Source organism: Halichoerus grypus, chromosome 4 (assembly GCF_964656455.1).
Source record: "Halichoerus grypus chromosome 4, mHalGry1.hap1.1, whole genome shotgun sequence".
NCBI classification, from domain to species: Eukaryota; Metazoa; Chordata; class Mammalia; order Carnivora; family Phocidae; genus Halichoerus; species Halichoerus grypus.
In genome coordinates, this window is record NC_135715.1 from 83,141,564 (window position 1) to 83,157,899 (window position 16,336).

At 42.5% G+C, this 16,336-nt stretch overlaps 1 protein-coding gene across 5 annotated transcripts in view; it reads right to left on the bottom strand.

Annotated features, from left to right (window-relative positions):
• Window positions 1–15,402, bottom strand: part of FAM168B (family with sequence similarity 168 member B) — a 42,913-nt gene extending 27,511 nt beyond the window's left edge. Inside the window, exons 1-2 of one of the 5 annotated variants that reach the window (XM_036076898.2) lie at window positions 15,338–15,402; window positions 6,745–6,825 (exon numbers count right to left, since the gene is read on the bottom strand). In XM_036076898.2, the coding sequence (XP_035932791.1) occupies window positions 6,745–6,814 (70 nt within the window). In that variant the 5' untranslated portion in view covers window positions 6,815–6,825; window positions 15,338–15,402. Of the gene's footprint in view, window positions 1–6,744; window positions 6,826–7,790; window positions 7,930–11,614; window positions 11,747–15,116 lie in introns of those variants that run through there. The other 4 variants (XM_036076899.2, XM_036076897.2, XM_078070630.1 and 1 more) reach the window with 4 other exon arrangements.
• Between the last annotated feature and the right edge of the window lie 934 nt (window positions 15,403–16,336).

Consider the following 16,336-nt stretch of genomic DNA (forward strand, 5'->3'; position numbering starts at 1 on the left):
AAAGACAAATACCATATGATTTCATTCACATATGGAATTTAAGAAACAGATGAATGTAAGGGAAAAGAAAGGGAAAATAAAATAAGATAAAAACAGAGAGAGAGACAAACCGTAAGAGACTCTTAACTACAAGGAACAAACTGAGGGTTGCTGGGGGGCAAGTAGGTGGGGGGGTGATGGGCATTAAGGAGGGCACTTGATGTAATGAGCACTGGGTGTTATATGCAACCAATGAATCACTAAACTCTATCCTGAGACTAATAATATACCGTATGATAACTTGAATTTAAATTTTAAAAAAATTTGGAATGGATCACGAACATAATCAAGTCTTTTAAACCTGTAAGTAAATGCTTACAACTTCCTACAGTTGAAAAAATACGCCAGAAAACTGAGAATGCCAAAAAATAAAACAAAAAAACAAACCTAAGCTGAAGTCAGGAAACTCCTAATACCTCTGGCAGTTTTATTGTAGATTTTCATCACATAATTTATTACTTAGCAACAGTAATAAGAATGCTAAGAAATTGTGTGGTGAAGGGGCCATTAACTGGCACCACTGACACACGGAAATGGGAAAAATCCAATCTCACAACCCTCTTGCAAGCAACCTAATCTTTATTAATATAAATGAGGAATCCTTAATAACACTAAACCATAACCACTACTAATTCATGTGAATACAACAAAAACATCAACTAAGACAGTGTTACAGTCAAAATCCTGGCTACCAGCCATCCACCAGCAAAGGGGCCTCAGTTACCTGCTCCTGGCCTCCTTGGAGCCTAGGGACCCCTGTAAGGCCCATGCCCAGGCCTTCCCCTGACCTGTCTGGTTCACAGTTCAAAATGCTCCATTCATGTGACAGCTAGAGCATTAGAATCTACTTCCTTATATTCAGGGCACAGAGCCAACAAAGATGACCCACATTCCCTAGTCTTTACTACTGTCACAAACTAGTTGTGAAAACCTGTTAACTTCTCTTTCCCTCTTTCCCCTCACCTATAAATAAAGTTGAAATGGAAAGGCAGACTTCAAAAGACACTGTTGAGGACACCAGGGATATTTCAGGTACTGTGGTGGTTGAGAGTAACCGAAGTGAAAAAAACATAAGGGTAGTAGGATAACATGAAGGAGAAAACGGAGTAGAGTTCAGAGTAGAATTCTAAAGGTCATCTTTGTGGGTCTGGATGTCATTTGTAAAGGTTTTGGATAAGGTGCCTTACAGGAATCTCTGCAGTCTCCAGCACAGCTTGGATGACCTTGCTCTGCTGCACCTCCTGCTCCAGCTGTCCTGTAGGTTCCATGGGCTCCTCCAAGGGCAGGGACAGAAGTGTTCAGTCCCACTGCTCCCAAGGAATCCCTACTTGCAAGTGCCCAGTTTTTACCTCATATACAAATCCTCTGCTTCGGAGTCGCTTTCTTCTTTCTCAAAACTGAACCTCCCCTACCTCAGCAGAAGCTATTTTGAGTTTCCTTCCTATATTATTATTTTCCTTTTTGTCCAATTACTTAGAGAACTGTGAGGGGATCAAATGCTGACCAGATTCCCTCATTGTGAACATCAAGGACAGATTCCACTTGAAAGAGACCTAAAATGGCTATTTTTAAAAGACCAAGAAGGTGGTTTTCAATCTGCGTTCTATGAACCCTGAGCATTTCCTTAGAGGCCTCAACTGTGAGCAGCAGGAGGCCAAGCAGGCTCTGGAGCCTGCCCGAAATTCACCCTGGGAGATGCTCTAACTCAGTACTAAGGAACCACTTACAAATCCTTTCTAAGGTTTCATTGTTAAAAACAAAGTTTAAGGGGTGTCTGGGTGGCTCAGATGTTAAGCATCTGCCTTCGGCTCAGGTCATGGTCCCAGGGTCCTGGGATCGAGCCCCACATCGGGCTCCCTGCTCAGCGGGAAGCCTGCTTCTCCCTCTCCCACTCCCCCTGCTTGTGTTCCCCCTCTTGCTGTGTCTATCAAATAAATAAATAAAATCTTAAAAAAAAAAGTTTAAAATACTACTGACCTAGGCTTCTGCAACAATTCCCTCAAAATCCAAACGTCCTCATCTCTCCATAAATTCTACCAATAAATCCTCCGGGGCATTGTCTGCTTCTGTACTTGTCTTGTGTCTAAGAGCTCCTGAAACACTACTATTATGTTTGCTTGGCCCTTCCTATCCTAACCTTCTAACAGTTGAGTTAACATGCTCTTAAATGAAAAAGAAAAGCCACATAACAAGTATTTAAAACAGCATTAATTAACCACCAGCAACAGGACATCCTCTGCTTCTATGCCCGCGCACAGAAGTACACCACCCTCACACACCACTCACACACCACCAAATCCCACACATACACTACCACCCTGACCCAGAAGCCCAGCACAGTTGACCTTCCACCCTGGCCATATAAAACCCCCACATGGAAACCCTTGAAAGGACTATCTCCCTGGACCCCCACAAACACTGTTTTAACTGGTTGTAGCATCTTCTGTTTCTTCATTTTTCTAGAAAATTCTAACCTGCAGGGCTCCAATCAAGAAGGTTGAGAAGCACTATTCCTTCCTATCCCTGTCAATCTTTCTGGCCACAGCACTGTCTTCCTAAAAATGCCCCTCACAGCAAGTACTGTGGACTGTTTCCTTCAACATCTGGTCTAGCTCTCTTCTAGGACAGAAACTCTGGAAAGCTAGAAACTACACTGCCCAAAGCCCCTCTTATAAGAGACTGTACGTGATCCCAAATCCTAACCACTTTTATGAGATTAATCACTTCATGAAAATAAAAACTTCAAAACAGAAGATACCATAAGCTAAGTTAGAAAAAAAAAGAAAAAATACTTGCAAATTATACAGGCAAAAACTTAATACATACAAAAATACAAAAACTTAATAATATAAATAACTCTTAAAACTAAAAAAAAAAAAAACCACCAATAGAAAAAAAAAAATCAGTAGAAGGACATGGACAGAACTGCCAACTACTACACTGATCCCATTTCTAACATCAGACTGACAAAACTCCAAAAGCTGAAAACACACTTTGTTGGCAAGACTATGGGGAAACCATTGCCTCACACACTTCTGGTAGGAATACAAAACAGTAAAAATCCTATGGAGGGGAAATCAGAAGCATCTTAAAAATAACGTATGCATTTACACTCTCACCCAGCAATCCCATCTCAAACCCACTCTGAAGATAATTTCCACAATCAACATAAGCTGCAATATTACTGGAATACTGAAATATTTCAAACAACACATCTATCCAAAAATTGGTTGAATAAACTATGGAAACCCCACAAGATGCAGGTTACACAGCAGTACTGTGCAAAATGTAAAAAAGAACAAGGCAAACCTTTGTAAACTGACATGGAATGATTCTAGAATATACTGAGTTGACAAAGCAAAGCGAACATCACCACCTGAATCTCTATTCCAGGAAAGAAGCCCCTGTTCAGCCACGAATAGTACGTGGGCGGAGAGCCTCTGGCAGCAGCGCCTCCAAAGGCCACTTCTGCCTAATGAGGGCCTCCTCTAACCTCCAATCCTTCCCTCACAGCTCCCCCGTGAGCTGGTTAAGAATTCAGCAAAGTGTAGCACAGTCCTGAGGCTCCCCCTACCTGATTCTGCATCCTCTTCGTTAGATCTTTCACAAATGTTTCCCCAAAATGCCTTCTTCCCTAATTTCATCTCAGTGTCCATTACCTTTTGTGTTAACGAAAGAAATTAGAGTATATGGACAAATTGGAGTGTGGGCACGATATGAACTGAATATTTGTGTCTCCTCCAAAATTTATGTGTTGAAATTCTAATCCCCAAATGTGAAATCATTTCACAGTGTATACATATATTAAATCATCACATAAACCTTAAAAAAAAAAAAACTTGTACAACCTAAATACATATAATTTGTACTTGTCAATCATACCTCAATAAAGCTGTTTAAAAAAAAAGCTAATCAGGGGCGCCTGGGTGGCTCAGTTGTTAAGCGTCTGCCTTCGGCCCAGGTCATGGTCCCAGGTCCTGGGATCGAGCCCCGCACTGGGCTCCCTGCTCCACAGGAAGCTTGCTTCTCCCTCTCCCTCTCCCCCTGCTTGTGTTCCCTCTCTCACTGTGTCTCTCTCTGTCAAATAAATAAAATCTTAAAAAAAAAAAAGCTAATCAGCACGCTATCTGCCTCACAGGGAAGACAGCAACTGGACCACCTACAATTTTTAATATACTGTGTATTACATTCAATGAAAAAACATTAGGCATGCCAAGAGACAAAACTGCATAGCTGAATAACAAAAGAAAAAGACAAACTGACCATAGAAACAAACCCACAGGTGACTCACAGGTTGCAGTCAACCAACAAAGTCTTTAGAATAACTGTGAGTAGTATGTTGTTCGAGAAAAAAAGAAAATGAAGTACATTAAAAGATTCAATAAATGGGTTTTATAGTAAATTAGAGAAAAATTAGCAGGGTTAATGAAATGGAAGCAGATAAGTACAAAATATCCACATTAAAACTCACAGAAGAAACTGTAAAATATGAAAAAGGATGCAACAGATGTGAGACAGAGTAAAATGGTCTAATATACTTATAAATGGTGTCCCAAGAGAGAAAAGGGAGCAGAAAAAAAGTATTTGAAAAGTCACTCCTATTGCTGGGGGGAAAAAAAAATCAACCTACTGAGGCTGTTTTCAGTGTTACTGAAGCACACACACTCAGTATTGTCTACAGCTGCTTTAGCTCTGGAAAGGCAGAGCTGAGGAGTTAGAACAGAGACGCTATGGCCCACAAAGCCTGAAATATGTACTACACCTGGACCTTTACATAAACTTTGTCAAACCCTGCTTTTGACCAACCAAAGAACTAGAACAAAATTTAGACACCTTGCATAGAACTAGAATATGACAAGCATTGTTTCATTAAAAAGTCTACCAGGTAAAACTAATGCGATCGCGTTTTGCCTATATCCCTTGCTCTAGATCCACTCAGGATTCTCAGGAAGCTACTTGGCATTCTGTTTAAACTAGTCTTGATAATTTAAAGACAACAGGTCTTATTACTAAATTACCTTTTATCAATTCTGGAAAATTCTGTCACTCCTTGTCTCTCTATTCAGTCCTTCTGGAGCTCTTAATTCTCCCCAAATCTGATTCTGACATCTCGATTTCTTAACTGGTCTCCTATTGCCCCCCCTTTCTTTATTCTGCATCCTGGTTTTCCCATTTAGCAGTGTTTTACCTGCAATTTAACCTGAATTTTGTTCAAATGCCACTGCTTTTTCATTTAAGTTCCAGTTGGTTCTCCCCCCACCCCAGTATCTTGTTCCCCTCTTATATTCTGACTCTTTCTTTTAGATCTTTAATTATTCTAAACTTGTGTGATGCAGTATCTATTTGATGTTCTATTCGTGCAATCTATCATGACTGGTAACTCTTAGGTGATGAAGAAGTCACGTTTCATAATAATTTTGCATTGTTAACAGGCAGAATTTTGTGGGAAAACCCACACAACCTGGAATGAGGACATGTGCCTCCACAGCAGTTCTGCTTTTGCTGCTGTCAAGTGCTGGGGGTAATGCAGGCTGCAGACTACTTTTTATGTTAGTTTCTCAATTATGAGCCCCCCCACCCCCCAAGTAAGTACAAGTAATACAAAGTAGAGCCTCCAACATCCCTGACTGGTTACAAAGTCTTAAGAAAGATTTCCCCTTCCTAGAGCCCAAGCAGAGACAAAATTCCCTCGTGGAACCAGTGAAAGGATTTTTTTAATCTACCTTTTCCCTGGGAGTATCACCCTCTAGAGGAACCAGATTGATGAGGGGTCCCACCTCCAAGCCCCAGACTCACAAGGGCCTAAGGCCTCACTTTCTCTCCCCATGTGGGTTATTAAAACCCACAAAAAGCAAATGCCCCCAAGACAGGCACATCATCATCAGTTCAATGGCCAAACGCACTGGTTTTTAGGTCACTTTCATATTTAGCACAGATATTTTGCTTACTACCCCTTCAAGTTCAGTTATACATTTTTCAAAATGTTTTGTTCAATTTTCTAGAGACTTTTTTTAGCAACAAGATTTTAAGATGATCTGTTCCACCATATTATCAAAACCGACAATAAAATTGTAACATTACAAATAATTACTCCTTATTGGATGTCACCAATTAGGATGTCCATCTGCTATTTTCAACCAACCAGCTATTCCCCCAAATTTTGCTTTATTGCCTCCCTCACAGCCCATGTTCGACTAGCTGACTCCAGTAAGGAGGGAAAGTGGCTCAGGCATAAATTAATTAGTAGAATTCCCTCCCTGGCCCTGGGATGGTAGCTGAGTGCAATCAGAACACACCCCAGGACTGGTCTGATTAGAGAACAAGAAGCCCCCCAGGGGGGTTTCCTGTAAAGCAGAGATAAAGAGGCTCCTAGTCAGGGTACTGCTTGGGGGGGGGGGGTTGCTGAACACCACAAAGAGATCACAACGGGGAGAAGTGTAACCTGTGACCAACACTGAGCCAATCCTGAGGAAGTGAAGCTGAGCCCAGGAGGTAGAAACTAAATCCTAGTCCAACTGTTGGAGCCACCAAATCAAGCTTTGACCAAAGCCAGTCCTAGCTCTTGATTTTTCAGTTCCATACCCAAAACGTTTTCTTTGTGTAAATCACTTTGAGCTAGGTTTGTCAATTGAAAGCATTCTGAGCAACAAGGAAATTTACCAAGTGTTCAAAGTTCAATAATGAAACAAAGTTTGACTTGCTTACCTGGGTAACCAATTCCTTTGGCATTTGCATAGGGAACCCCAGAAGAACCAGGGCTATAAACAGGATTCATGATTTCAAGAACTAAAAAGGAAAAAAAAGTGGTTTAGCCAAGCACTTTAATTCTCCGGTTTTTTTCCAATATCACTCGCAAAAGAACAGGCAGCAAGAGTCCCTTCTCTAGTTTACTAAAAACAAGGCATTTCATGCTGCTGCCAACCAACACAGAAAAGGAAGGCCGGAAGTCCTGATGAAAGCCCACCTAAACACTGTAATCTTTCCTTTACAACTTCTTCAGTCCATCAGAAGCTAACGGAAAGTGTTCTCTACATTCCTGCTTAAAACAGTGAAAAAGTGTTCTTATAATCTAAATGTCCTTGTAACAAAAATAGTTAAGGAAACCAGGTCTATCGAGAATATGAAATACTATACAGCTACTTTTTAAAGTGTTTAAAAACATGACTGATATAAAGTTATGTGATGAAAGGAAAAGAACAATGCTGCATTGTGCAGTATGATCCCAAATCTGCACCTACATGTAGTACAGGCATGTGCACTTCCAGCACAAACAGAAAAGGTCTGGGAGAATATAAAAATACGAACAGAGATGATCTCTAGATGGAGTAGGTTTAGTGTTGTTTTTACACTTTTCTCTATTTCTTAAATAACTTTTGTTAAATATGTATATATTTTCTTTAAAAGACAAATCAGCTGTAGCCCAGCAACTCTATTAACCCATCCAATGTTTTTTCATAATCTTTTTTTTCCTGAAAAGTTCAAGAGCTTGCACAACCACAACCATGATTTTACCTCTTCCCCAAAAGAAAAATATAATTTTCATCAGTATCTCCAGCAAGCTCCTCTGAATTCTATCACCCAAAGTATTCTGAAAGTGTGAGTTTTTAAATTAAGACTACTCTGTATTCCTCACCTAGTAAGTCACTCACTGATTTATGTGGTAGTAAGGATTAAGGGGATCTTAAATTTAAAAATAAAAATGGTACAGGGGAGGGGGATAGCAGGCAACAGGTAATATGGGAACTCTGTACCTTCTGCTCAATTTTGCTGTGAACCTAAAACTGCTCTAAAAAAGTCTACTTAAAAATAAAAATAAAGAGGGGTGGCTGGATGGCTCAGGTCTTGATCTCACAGTCATGAGTTCGAGCTCCACGTTGGGCTTCGTGCACAGTGTGGAACCTACTTAAAAATAAATAAAATTAAAAATTAAAAATAAATAAAATGTACACATATATACTTAGTGTCTGCCTCCCCTACCACATCCCCAACTAGAAAGTAGCCTGGGGCAGACAGGGAACAGGGACTTGGTCCTATTTAGTGCAGTATCTCCAGTGCCAATAATAGTGTCTGGCACAAAACAGGTCCAAGTACCTGCTGACTTTCTTTAAAAAAAAAAAAAAAAAGATTTTATTTATTCATGAGAGACAGGCAGACAGAGAAGCAGGCTCCTAGCAGAGCAGGGAGCCCGAAGCAGGACTCAATCCCAGGACCCTGGGATCATGACCTGAGCCAAAGGCAGACGCCCAACTGACTGAGCCACCAGGCGCCTGACTGGCTGACTTTCTAAAAACACATGCACCTTCAAAAACTGTAAGGTATCAAATTCCATTACAAAAACATATTGCAAAAATTAACCACTTCCAAGTCTCAGCTTACCTGACTCATTTAAAATATTCACAATCAAGCAGTTCAGTACACACAAAAAACATACCCGGTCACATCCCTAGCCTTTGTAACAAGTTCTAGTCTAAATCAGGAATAAACTGGGAACATCAGTGATTGGGACGTTCTTACCTAAATAATTGTCTTTTTTTTTAAAAAAACTTCTAAGCCAAACCTACTATGCCATCCACAATTACAGCTAAAAGATTAGTCTAGATCAGTGCAGTACCCTCTGCAACAATGAAGATGCTCTCTATCTGTGCCTTCCAATATGGCAGCCATTAGCTTAAAGTACTGAGCACCCAGGCGCCTGGGTGGCTCAGTCGTTAAGCGTCTGCCTTCGGCTCAGGTCCTGATCCCAGGGTCCTGGGATCAAGCCCCACGTCGGGCTCCTTGCTCCATAGGAAGCCTGCTTCTCCCTCTCCCACTCCCCCTGCTTGTGTTCCCTCTCTCGCTGTGTCTCTCTCTGTCAAATAAATAAACAAAATCTTAAAAAAAAAAGTACTAAGCACTCAAAACTGTGGCTAGTGCAAGATCTGATTTTTAAATTTTATCTGACCTCAACTTAAATTTTTTTAATGAATTAATTAATCTCTACACCCAACAAGGGGCTTGAACTCATGACCCTTAAATCAAGAGTCACGCTCCTCCAACTGAGCCTCAACTTAAATTTAAATAGTCCTATGTGCTTAGGAACTACCACATGGACAGCACAAGTCTATGAGACAGATGAGAGAAAACAAGGATAGGAAGACACAAAAAGTAAGCAGGAGAATCGATTACGTATCTTACCACACAGTTTAAGAATAAACAAACTGGGGGGGGCGCCTGGGTGGCTCAGTCCATTAAGCATCTACCTTGGGCTCCGGTCATGATCCCAGTGGGGTCCTGGGATAGAGCCCCACATCGGGCTCCCTGCTCAGCGGGGAGCCTGCTTCTCCCTCTCCTCCCTGCTCATGCTCTCTCTTTCTCAAATAAATAAAATCTTAAAAAAAAAAAAAAAAGAAAGTAAACAAGCTGGGGGCACCTGGGTGGCTCATCTGGTTAAGCGTCTGACTCTTGATCTCAGGGTGGGGAGTTCAAGCACTGCATTAGGCTCCACGCCCAGCATGGAGCCTACTTAAAAAAAAAAAAAAAAGAATAAAAACTAGCAATTGCCAACCCCTATTATCCTGAACTTTTAACCCATTCTTGGTGGATCTCCAACAGAAGAATTGTGGTAGCGCTCATAAATTCCATCTATCTCTGTGCTTTAATTATGATCTGCTGAGAAAGTATATAATTCCCAAAACTGTTTCTCTATTCCATGCCAGAACCTAATTTTATTTTCTCAATTGAATTCAAGATAAGGAAAACACTATGCAAAGGCCACAGAGAAAACAAAAAGAGCAAGTTACAAGCTTCTGAGTTTACAATCTAGGAAAGTGCTGTCCAACAGAACCTTCTGTGAAGATGAAAATGTATGGTAACTGTCCATGTAAAGTAGCCACTAATGGCTGGCTAGTGAACACGTGAAGTGTGGCTAGCACAACTAAGGAACTGCATTTTAGTTTAACTTAAACAGTCACACGTAGGTGATGGCTATTGTATTGGAGAACTCAGGCCTATAAGACAAAGACATGACTAATGGTGATACAGGGCAAAGAGTATTAATAGACACATTAAGTACCATTAAGGAATAAAGTGTTCTGAGGGTTGAGTGGAGAGAGCAAAAATTCAACAGATGAGGGGAGGAATGGTCAGGAAAAACTTGATTACAGAGGTAGTATTTCCAATAAGCTCTGAACAAGTAAAAAGCCACTGAAGTGAGAAAATGTAAAATGCACTTTCGGAATATTGGGCAATTGGGCTTGTAGGGAAACAACAAAGATAATTATGGAAACACAGCTTAGTTTCTTAGAACCATCATGTGGAGACCCTTAAATGTGGGGCTGAGCAGATGTCATCTGGTAGGCACTGAAGCTCATGAATAGCATAGCAGATTAACACAAGAGTTACCAGATAACCTGGTAATTCTACTCCTTGGTAAATACCTAAGAGAAATGAAAACATACATCCACACAAAAATCTGTACACAAATGTTTATTACTCGTAACAGCCAAAAACTGTAAACAACTCAAATGAAGCACTGAACACCACAAGGCTCACCTAAGGATCTCAGTGTAAACCAATAATACAATTCTACTATATGCTTGTCACTAAAAAGTGTATAGAATTGTATTTAAATTCTCAATACCGTAAGTTCCAAACTACCCAGAAGTTGTATTTCCTAAAAGCATTTTTACCTCCCCAGAGGATAATGTTTCCTAAAGAGACTGAAAAATCTTAATGAATTTAAAAAATATTAGGAAGAAATATAACAAGACTGATGAAAGAAAATGTTGTGGTTCCCTCTCCTATCCAATAAAAGGGCCTAATATAAAGGCAAAGTCTGTGAACTAATGTCAAAAAAAAAAAAAAAGCTTCTTTGGTTACTTGTTCAAATAATGAGATTCCCCCCAAGATTCTGAGCTTCAAGGACAGGGAAAATACTTTGTTCAGCTCTGTCTTCCTGTATCTCACCAGTGCTAGGCACACAGGTAGTTAATATATATCTTCTGAATGTTTTTGAAGAATTATGTGATAGAAAATGTAACTTTTCACAGCAATAAATATGAAGTTGAGGGGCGCCTGACTGGCTTAGTCAGAGCATGTAACTCTTCATCTTAGGGTAGTTGAGTTCAAGCCCCATACTGGGTGTAGAGCTTCCTTAAAAAAAAAAAAAAATGAAGTTCAGATATTTATTTAAAATATAACTCAGAATAGTTGAAACACATCTGTTTATTGATTAGTGACTATGAAAGCTGAACCCACTGGCCAATCTTAATTAACATTACCAGAAATCAAACTATTTAACATTATGTGCATGCTCATATGATAGAATTCCTCTGCATGACCTAAGGTGTACTACTACAAAAACATTACAATCTGAATCTAATGAATCCTATACATCTAACTTCTAGTTTACAGAAAAAGAAGTTGGAGGAATAGAATGAACAACACCATGAAGCAATCAGACAAACCCAAAAGATGGGGCATCTTAGACAAATAACCCAGTTTCTTTAGTAAGTCAATGGTCTGAAAACTGGTGGGGATAGGGGGGTGGGGAGGCGGGGAGGGCAGTTCTAGATTAAAATAGATTTAGACGGGGCACCTGGGTGGCTCAGTCGTTAAGCGTCTGCCTTCGGCTCAGGTCATGTTCCCAGGGTCCTGGGATCAAGTCCCACATCGGGCTCCCTGCTTGGTGGGAAGCCTGCTTCTCCCTCTCCCACTCCCCCTGCTTGTGTTCCCTCTCTTGCTGTGTTTCTGTCAAATAAATAAATAAAATAAAATAAAATAAAAATAAATAAAATAAAATAGATTTAGACATAAAAACCATTAGGTAGGGGTGCCTGGGTGGCTCAGTTGTTGAGAGTCTGCCTTCGGCTCGGATCATGATCCTGGGGTCCTGGGATCGAGCCCCGCATCGGGCTCCCTGCTCAGTGGGGAGGCCTGCTTCTCCCTCTCCCACTCCCCCTGCTTGTGTTCCCTCTCTCGCTGTGTCTCTCTCTGTCAAATAAATAAATAAAATCTTTAAAAAAAAAAAAAAAATTAGGTAGTTTTGTTTGGATTTTGGTTTAGATTGAAAAAACTGTAGAAAGATATTTTAAGGATTTGGGGACACAAGTGAATATGGGCTAAATATCAAATGGCATTAATTTTGCTAGGTGTGGTGACAGCATTTTGGTTATGTAAAGACACCATTTTTCAGAAGCACATGCTAAAGGGGCGCCTGGGTGGCTCAGTCGGTTAAGCGTCTGCCTTCGGCTCAGGTCATGATTCCGCGTCGAGCTCCCTGCTCAGCGGGAAGGCTGCTTCTCCCTCTCCCACTCCCCCTGCCTGTGTTCCCTCTCTCGCTGTCTCTCTGTCAAATAAATAAATAAAATCTTAAAAAAAAAAAAAAGTACATGCTAAAGCATACAAGATTTAAAAAATGACATGGTCTCTAAGTATTCTTACAAAAAAAGAAAATTACAGTAAAATGCTAATAATTGTTATGCTGAGATATTGGGTTATGGCTGTATACTGTATTTTCATACTTTTTAAGTTTGCGTAACAAAAAAATAAGGAAAAAACACATTATCATTCTGCCTCGGATCCTAGTGCCACTGGCCACCCAGAAACCACCAATTTCCCAGTCTGATTTACTGTGGACCAAGGACCCCAATTCCAACACTGGACCCAGACGGTATCACTTTTTTCCTCCCCATTTGGAATGACTCAACTGTCAGAATACCTATGGGCGGTTTGACACCTGTACCAGAAAAGACAAATCTCAGATTTACCTTTAAAAAAGATGACAGCAAAAATTTCTGCATTTGAAAATCCAGTAATAATCAGAGATAAAATACATTTAAGACCCAACACTGTATTATTTTCTCTAGTTTCAAAAGATACGATGATCTAAAGAAAGTTCCCACATTCAACGGTAATTATAAAATTCTGAAGGCCTTTTATATTAGTATTTCACATCAACAAAACTAATTTCAAGAGGCTTAAATTTTATTTCTCTCAGAGACATCAATATACAAGATATAATACTCTTTAGCACAACCAACACTGGGAATTCTTAGCAACATCTGATACTATCAAGAAGAGCATATAAGAGAACAAAGTTCTTCTCAACTCCTTCAAACTCTACCTTCACTACTGCGGTTTGCAATCTATTGGGAGAAATTCATGTATTTCTCACAGGACTGGAGAGACTTCGAAGACAAAGATATGGAGTGGAACACAGACATGAGAAAAGTAACTATTACTCTACTACACTGGTGTACCACTGTTTTAAAAGTGTTTCAATTATCTTGGAAAAGAAGCTGTTTAAGTGAGAAGTTTGGTAGACAAAAATTTCCCTTTAAACTACAGAACCTGTACCTATAGGGGTGCCTGGGTGGCTCAGTCTGTTAAGCCTCGATTCTTGATTTCAGCTCAGGTCTTGATCTCAGGGTCGTAGGTTCAAGCCCCATGTTGGGCTCCAGACTGGCCGTGGAGCCTACTTAAAAAAAATTTTTTTTTTAAACTACAGAACCTATAAGAAGTTAAAATATTTTAAAATGCACTTCTTTTTTCAATTCTAATCCTCTACCTCTATGGCATTATACTAATTTTCCTGATGTTCAAAAATTCAAATGATTTTGGCATTACAATTCTAATCTTACAATGAAAATGAGCCAAAAAGCCTAAGTAGAGCAGAATAATTAAATATCCTAACAAATATATCAGGGCCTGATAAAAGGGCAGGGGGCAGTAGCAGCAAATGGTGCTTCCTCCTGAGATGCAGGCACTTGCCTCACACACGCAACCCAATCTTTCCACTATTTCCAAGGGCAGGAACCAGGAAGAGGGGATGCTGCTACCTGCTCAGCATTTCTAGAGACTGCCCCACAAGAACACCCAGCAGAACGCACAGAAAGCCAGCTGTCTCCAACTCAAGGCCTTCGGAGACCTCTACCAAGCCTCAGGTTCCATCTACTCACAAACACAACTACACATAACATGCAAACACCCCGACCAAAACAAGCCAGCTTTATAAAGCTGAAGAAAAACAAAAAAATCTTCACAATGTGCACACACTAGCTTCGGCATTAGGAAAAAGAGCCTTAAGTTATCCAATTGGCTGTCAAAGCAAAAATAGTCCACTACTTTACTTAACCAAAGTTGCAAAATGTGTCCCTATTATTGTCCACAGCAAAAACTTTTAATCTAAACTTTTTCATGTAGTATTTGAGAAAATCTCAAATTACACAAAGATGACTTGAGAATTTAAGGGGTGGGAACAAGACAACATTTTTCATTTAAAAATTTTTCCTGCATGCCAAAAACACTCCAAAATATTTTTATGTATGACTTGAATAAAACATTAATTCATACAATCCATTAGACGCACACTTACATATATTATGAAAGAAAAATACCCTGTTTGTGGACAGGTTGCAAAGGTACACCTCTTTTTCCCAAAGTTAACACAGACTGGGCCACGAAACGTCCTTTCTGAAGAAATCATTAAAAGCCTTTCAAGCTGGAGGGCGAACACTAAGCTTCTGCCAGGCAAATGGATTAATTTTCACTTTGTGCGTAGACAAAGTGAATAGTTTACACATTCGAAATGATTACAACCACAAGAATTCTAAATCTAAGTTACAGAAAACAACACCCTGCCGCTTCCCCATTTTTTCATACGTATTCCTGACCTGATCTAAGTCGGACCTTAGTAAGGCCCAGAGAACATTCTTGTGCACTGACTCCACCTCTCACCGGCCACCTGGGTAGCAGCAACCCCCCCGGCCGCCCACACCGCACCTGCCCAAGCGCGGGTCCGCGCCCAGCTCCGACTCCCTCGGGCCCCCAGCTGCCCGGCCTGCCCCACCGGACAAAGCACAGCCGGGGTTCGGCCCGCGGCGGCCGACAGGCCGTCCCCCCGCCCCGGCGCCAAGCGACCCCGAGCCGCGGGCCCGACCTTGGCGCCGCCCCAGGCCGGCCGCACAAAGCGCCGCACTTCCGGCCGGGTAGCGCCGCCGCCCGAGCCCGCCGCCCCGGCCCGCGGGCAGCCCCCGGCCCGAAAGTACGCCGCGTTACCCCCCATCCGCCCCCGCCCGGGGGCGCCCGCCCGCACTCACCGCGCCGCGGCGGCGGCGGGCTGGGCCTCGGTGACCAGCGCACGCCGGCCCGGGGCGGGCTCGGCGGTGGGGCTCGGCGAGGGGCGAGCGCCGCGGAGGGCTGCTCCGATGCGGGGGCTGAGCCTCGAGGTCCCCCGTCGCCGCCGCCGCCGCCTCCCCGGCCCGCGCTTCCAGTCGCTCCGCTCCGCCCGGCCCGCCTCTCCGCAGCCCGCGCTACCCACCGACGCTGCGCAGCCACCGAGCCGCCGACCTCACTTCCGCCTGGAGCGCGCCGCAGCGAGCGCGCGCTGGGCACGTGACTGGAGGACTCCGTCCAGACTAGGGTGGTGGCGTGCGCGCTCCCGCCGGCGTCTAACAGGCGCCCGGATGGAGAGTCCGTCGGGGGCCGCGCGGCGTGCGACCCAGGGCTGGTCTGTGTAGCCTAGAGCCCCCCGCGTGGGGCTTGGAGGGCGAGTAACCCGAGCGGCCAACGGCGCCCACGCAGACGTCTGTGTCCACCTTTCGGAATAGGCATTCATATGGACTGTTTTTCCTCACGCTATTTTTGCCCTTCTACTAATGCAATGTGGCAGGAACACATTGGAACATAATTATAGAGTTTTACTAATTTCTTATGAGAAATATGTCTTCGATTTCGTATTGTTAAAACAGCCACCGTACTGCAGGAGCCTCTGTAAATGAAGACGCAAGGGTGCGGTGGTGGTGTGTGACCCGGTCCTGGCTGTGCTGCTCGATGGTGACAACTGAGGACAAGGCTCAGCACCCCCAGCCAGGGCTAATGTAGTGGCGGGCAGTCCAAGTGCTATCCCACCGAGTGGCACGGGGGCCGGCCTGGAACATTGCAGGGGCGGTCGCAACACTACACGCCTCAGCGACGCCAGAGCAGCAAGTAGAGGCTGCCAGCGCGGACACCTCTCACTCTGCCAATCACTGTTTCCAAAACTCTGCATTCATTAGGTCATTTAATACCCGTAATAAATCAATTTGCAAATGAGGGAATTAAGACAAAAAGAAGCTGATAAGCCTTCAAGAACACGCTATTAGGAAACCCACTCTGGATTCAAACCCCAACATCTGGCGTCAGAGTCCATGCTCTTAAAGGGAAAGTTCTCGGATTTAGTTTTCCCAAAACAGCTATAGCAGTTTGTGTGACATTAATAGGACCCACAAGTTCCCTGCCTGAGTTGAGAGTCAGTGAGTCTGCTTTGAAGAAAGGTGAG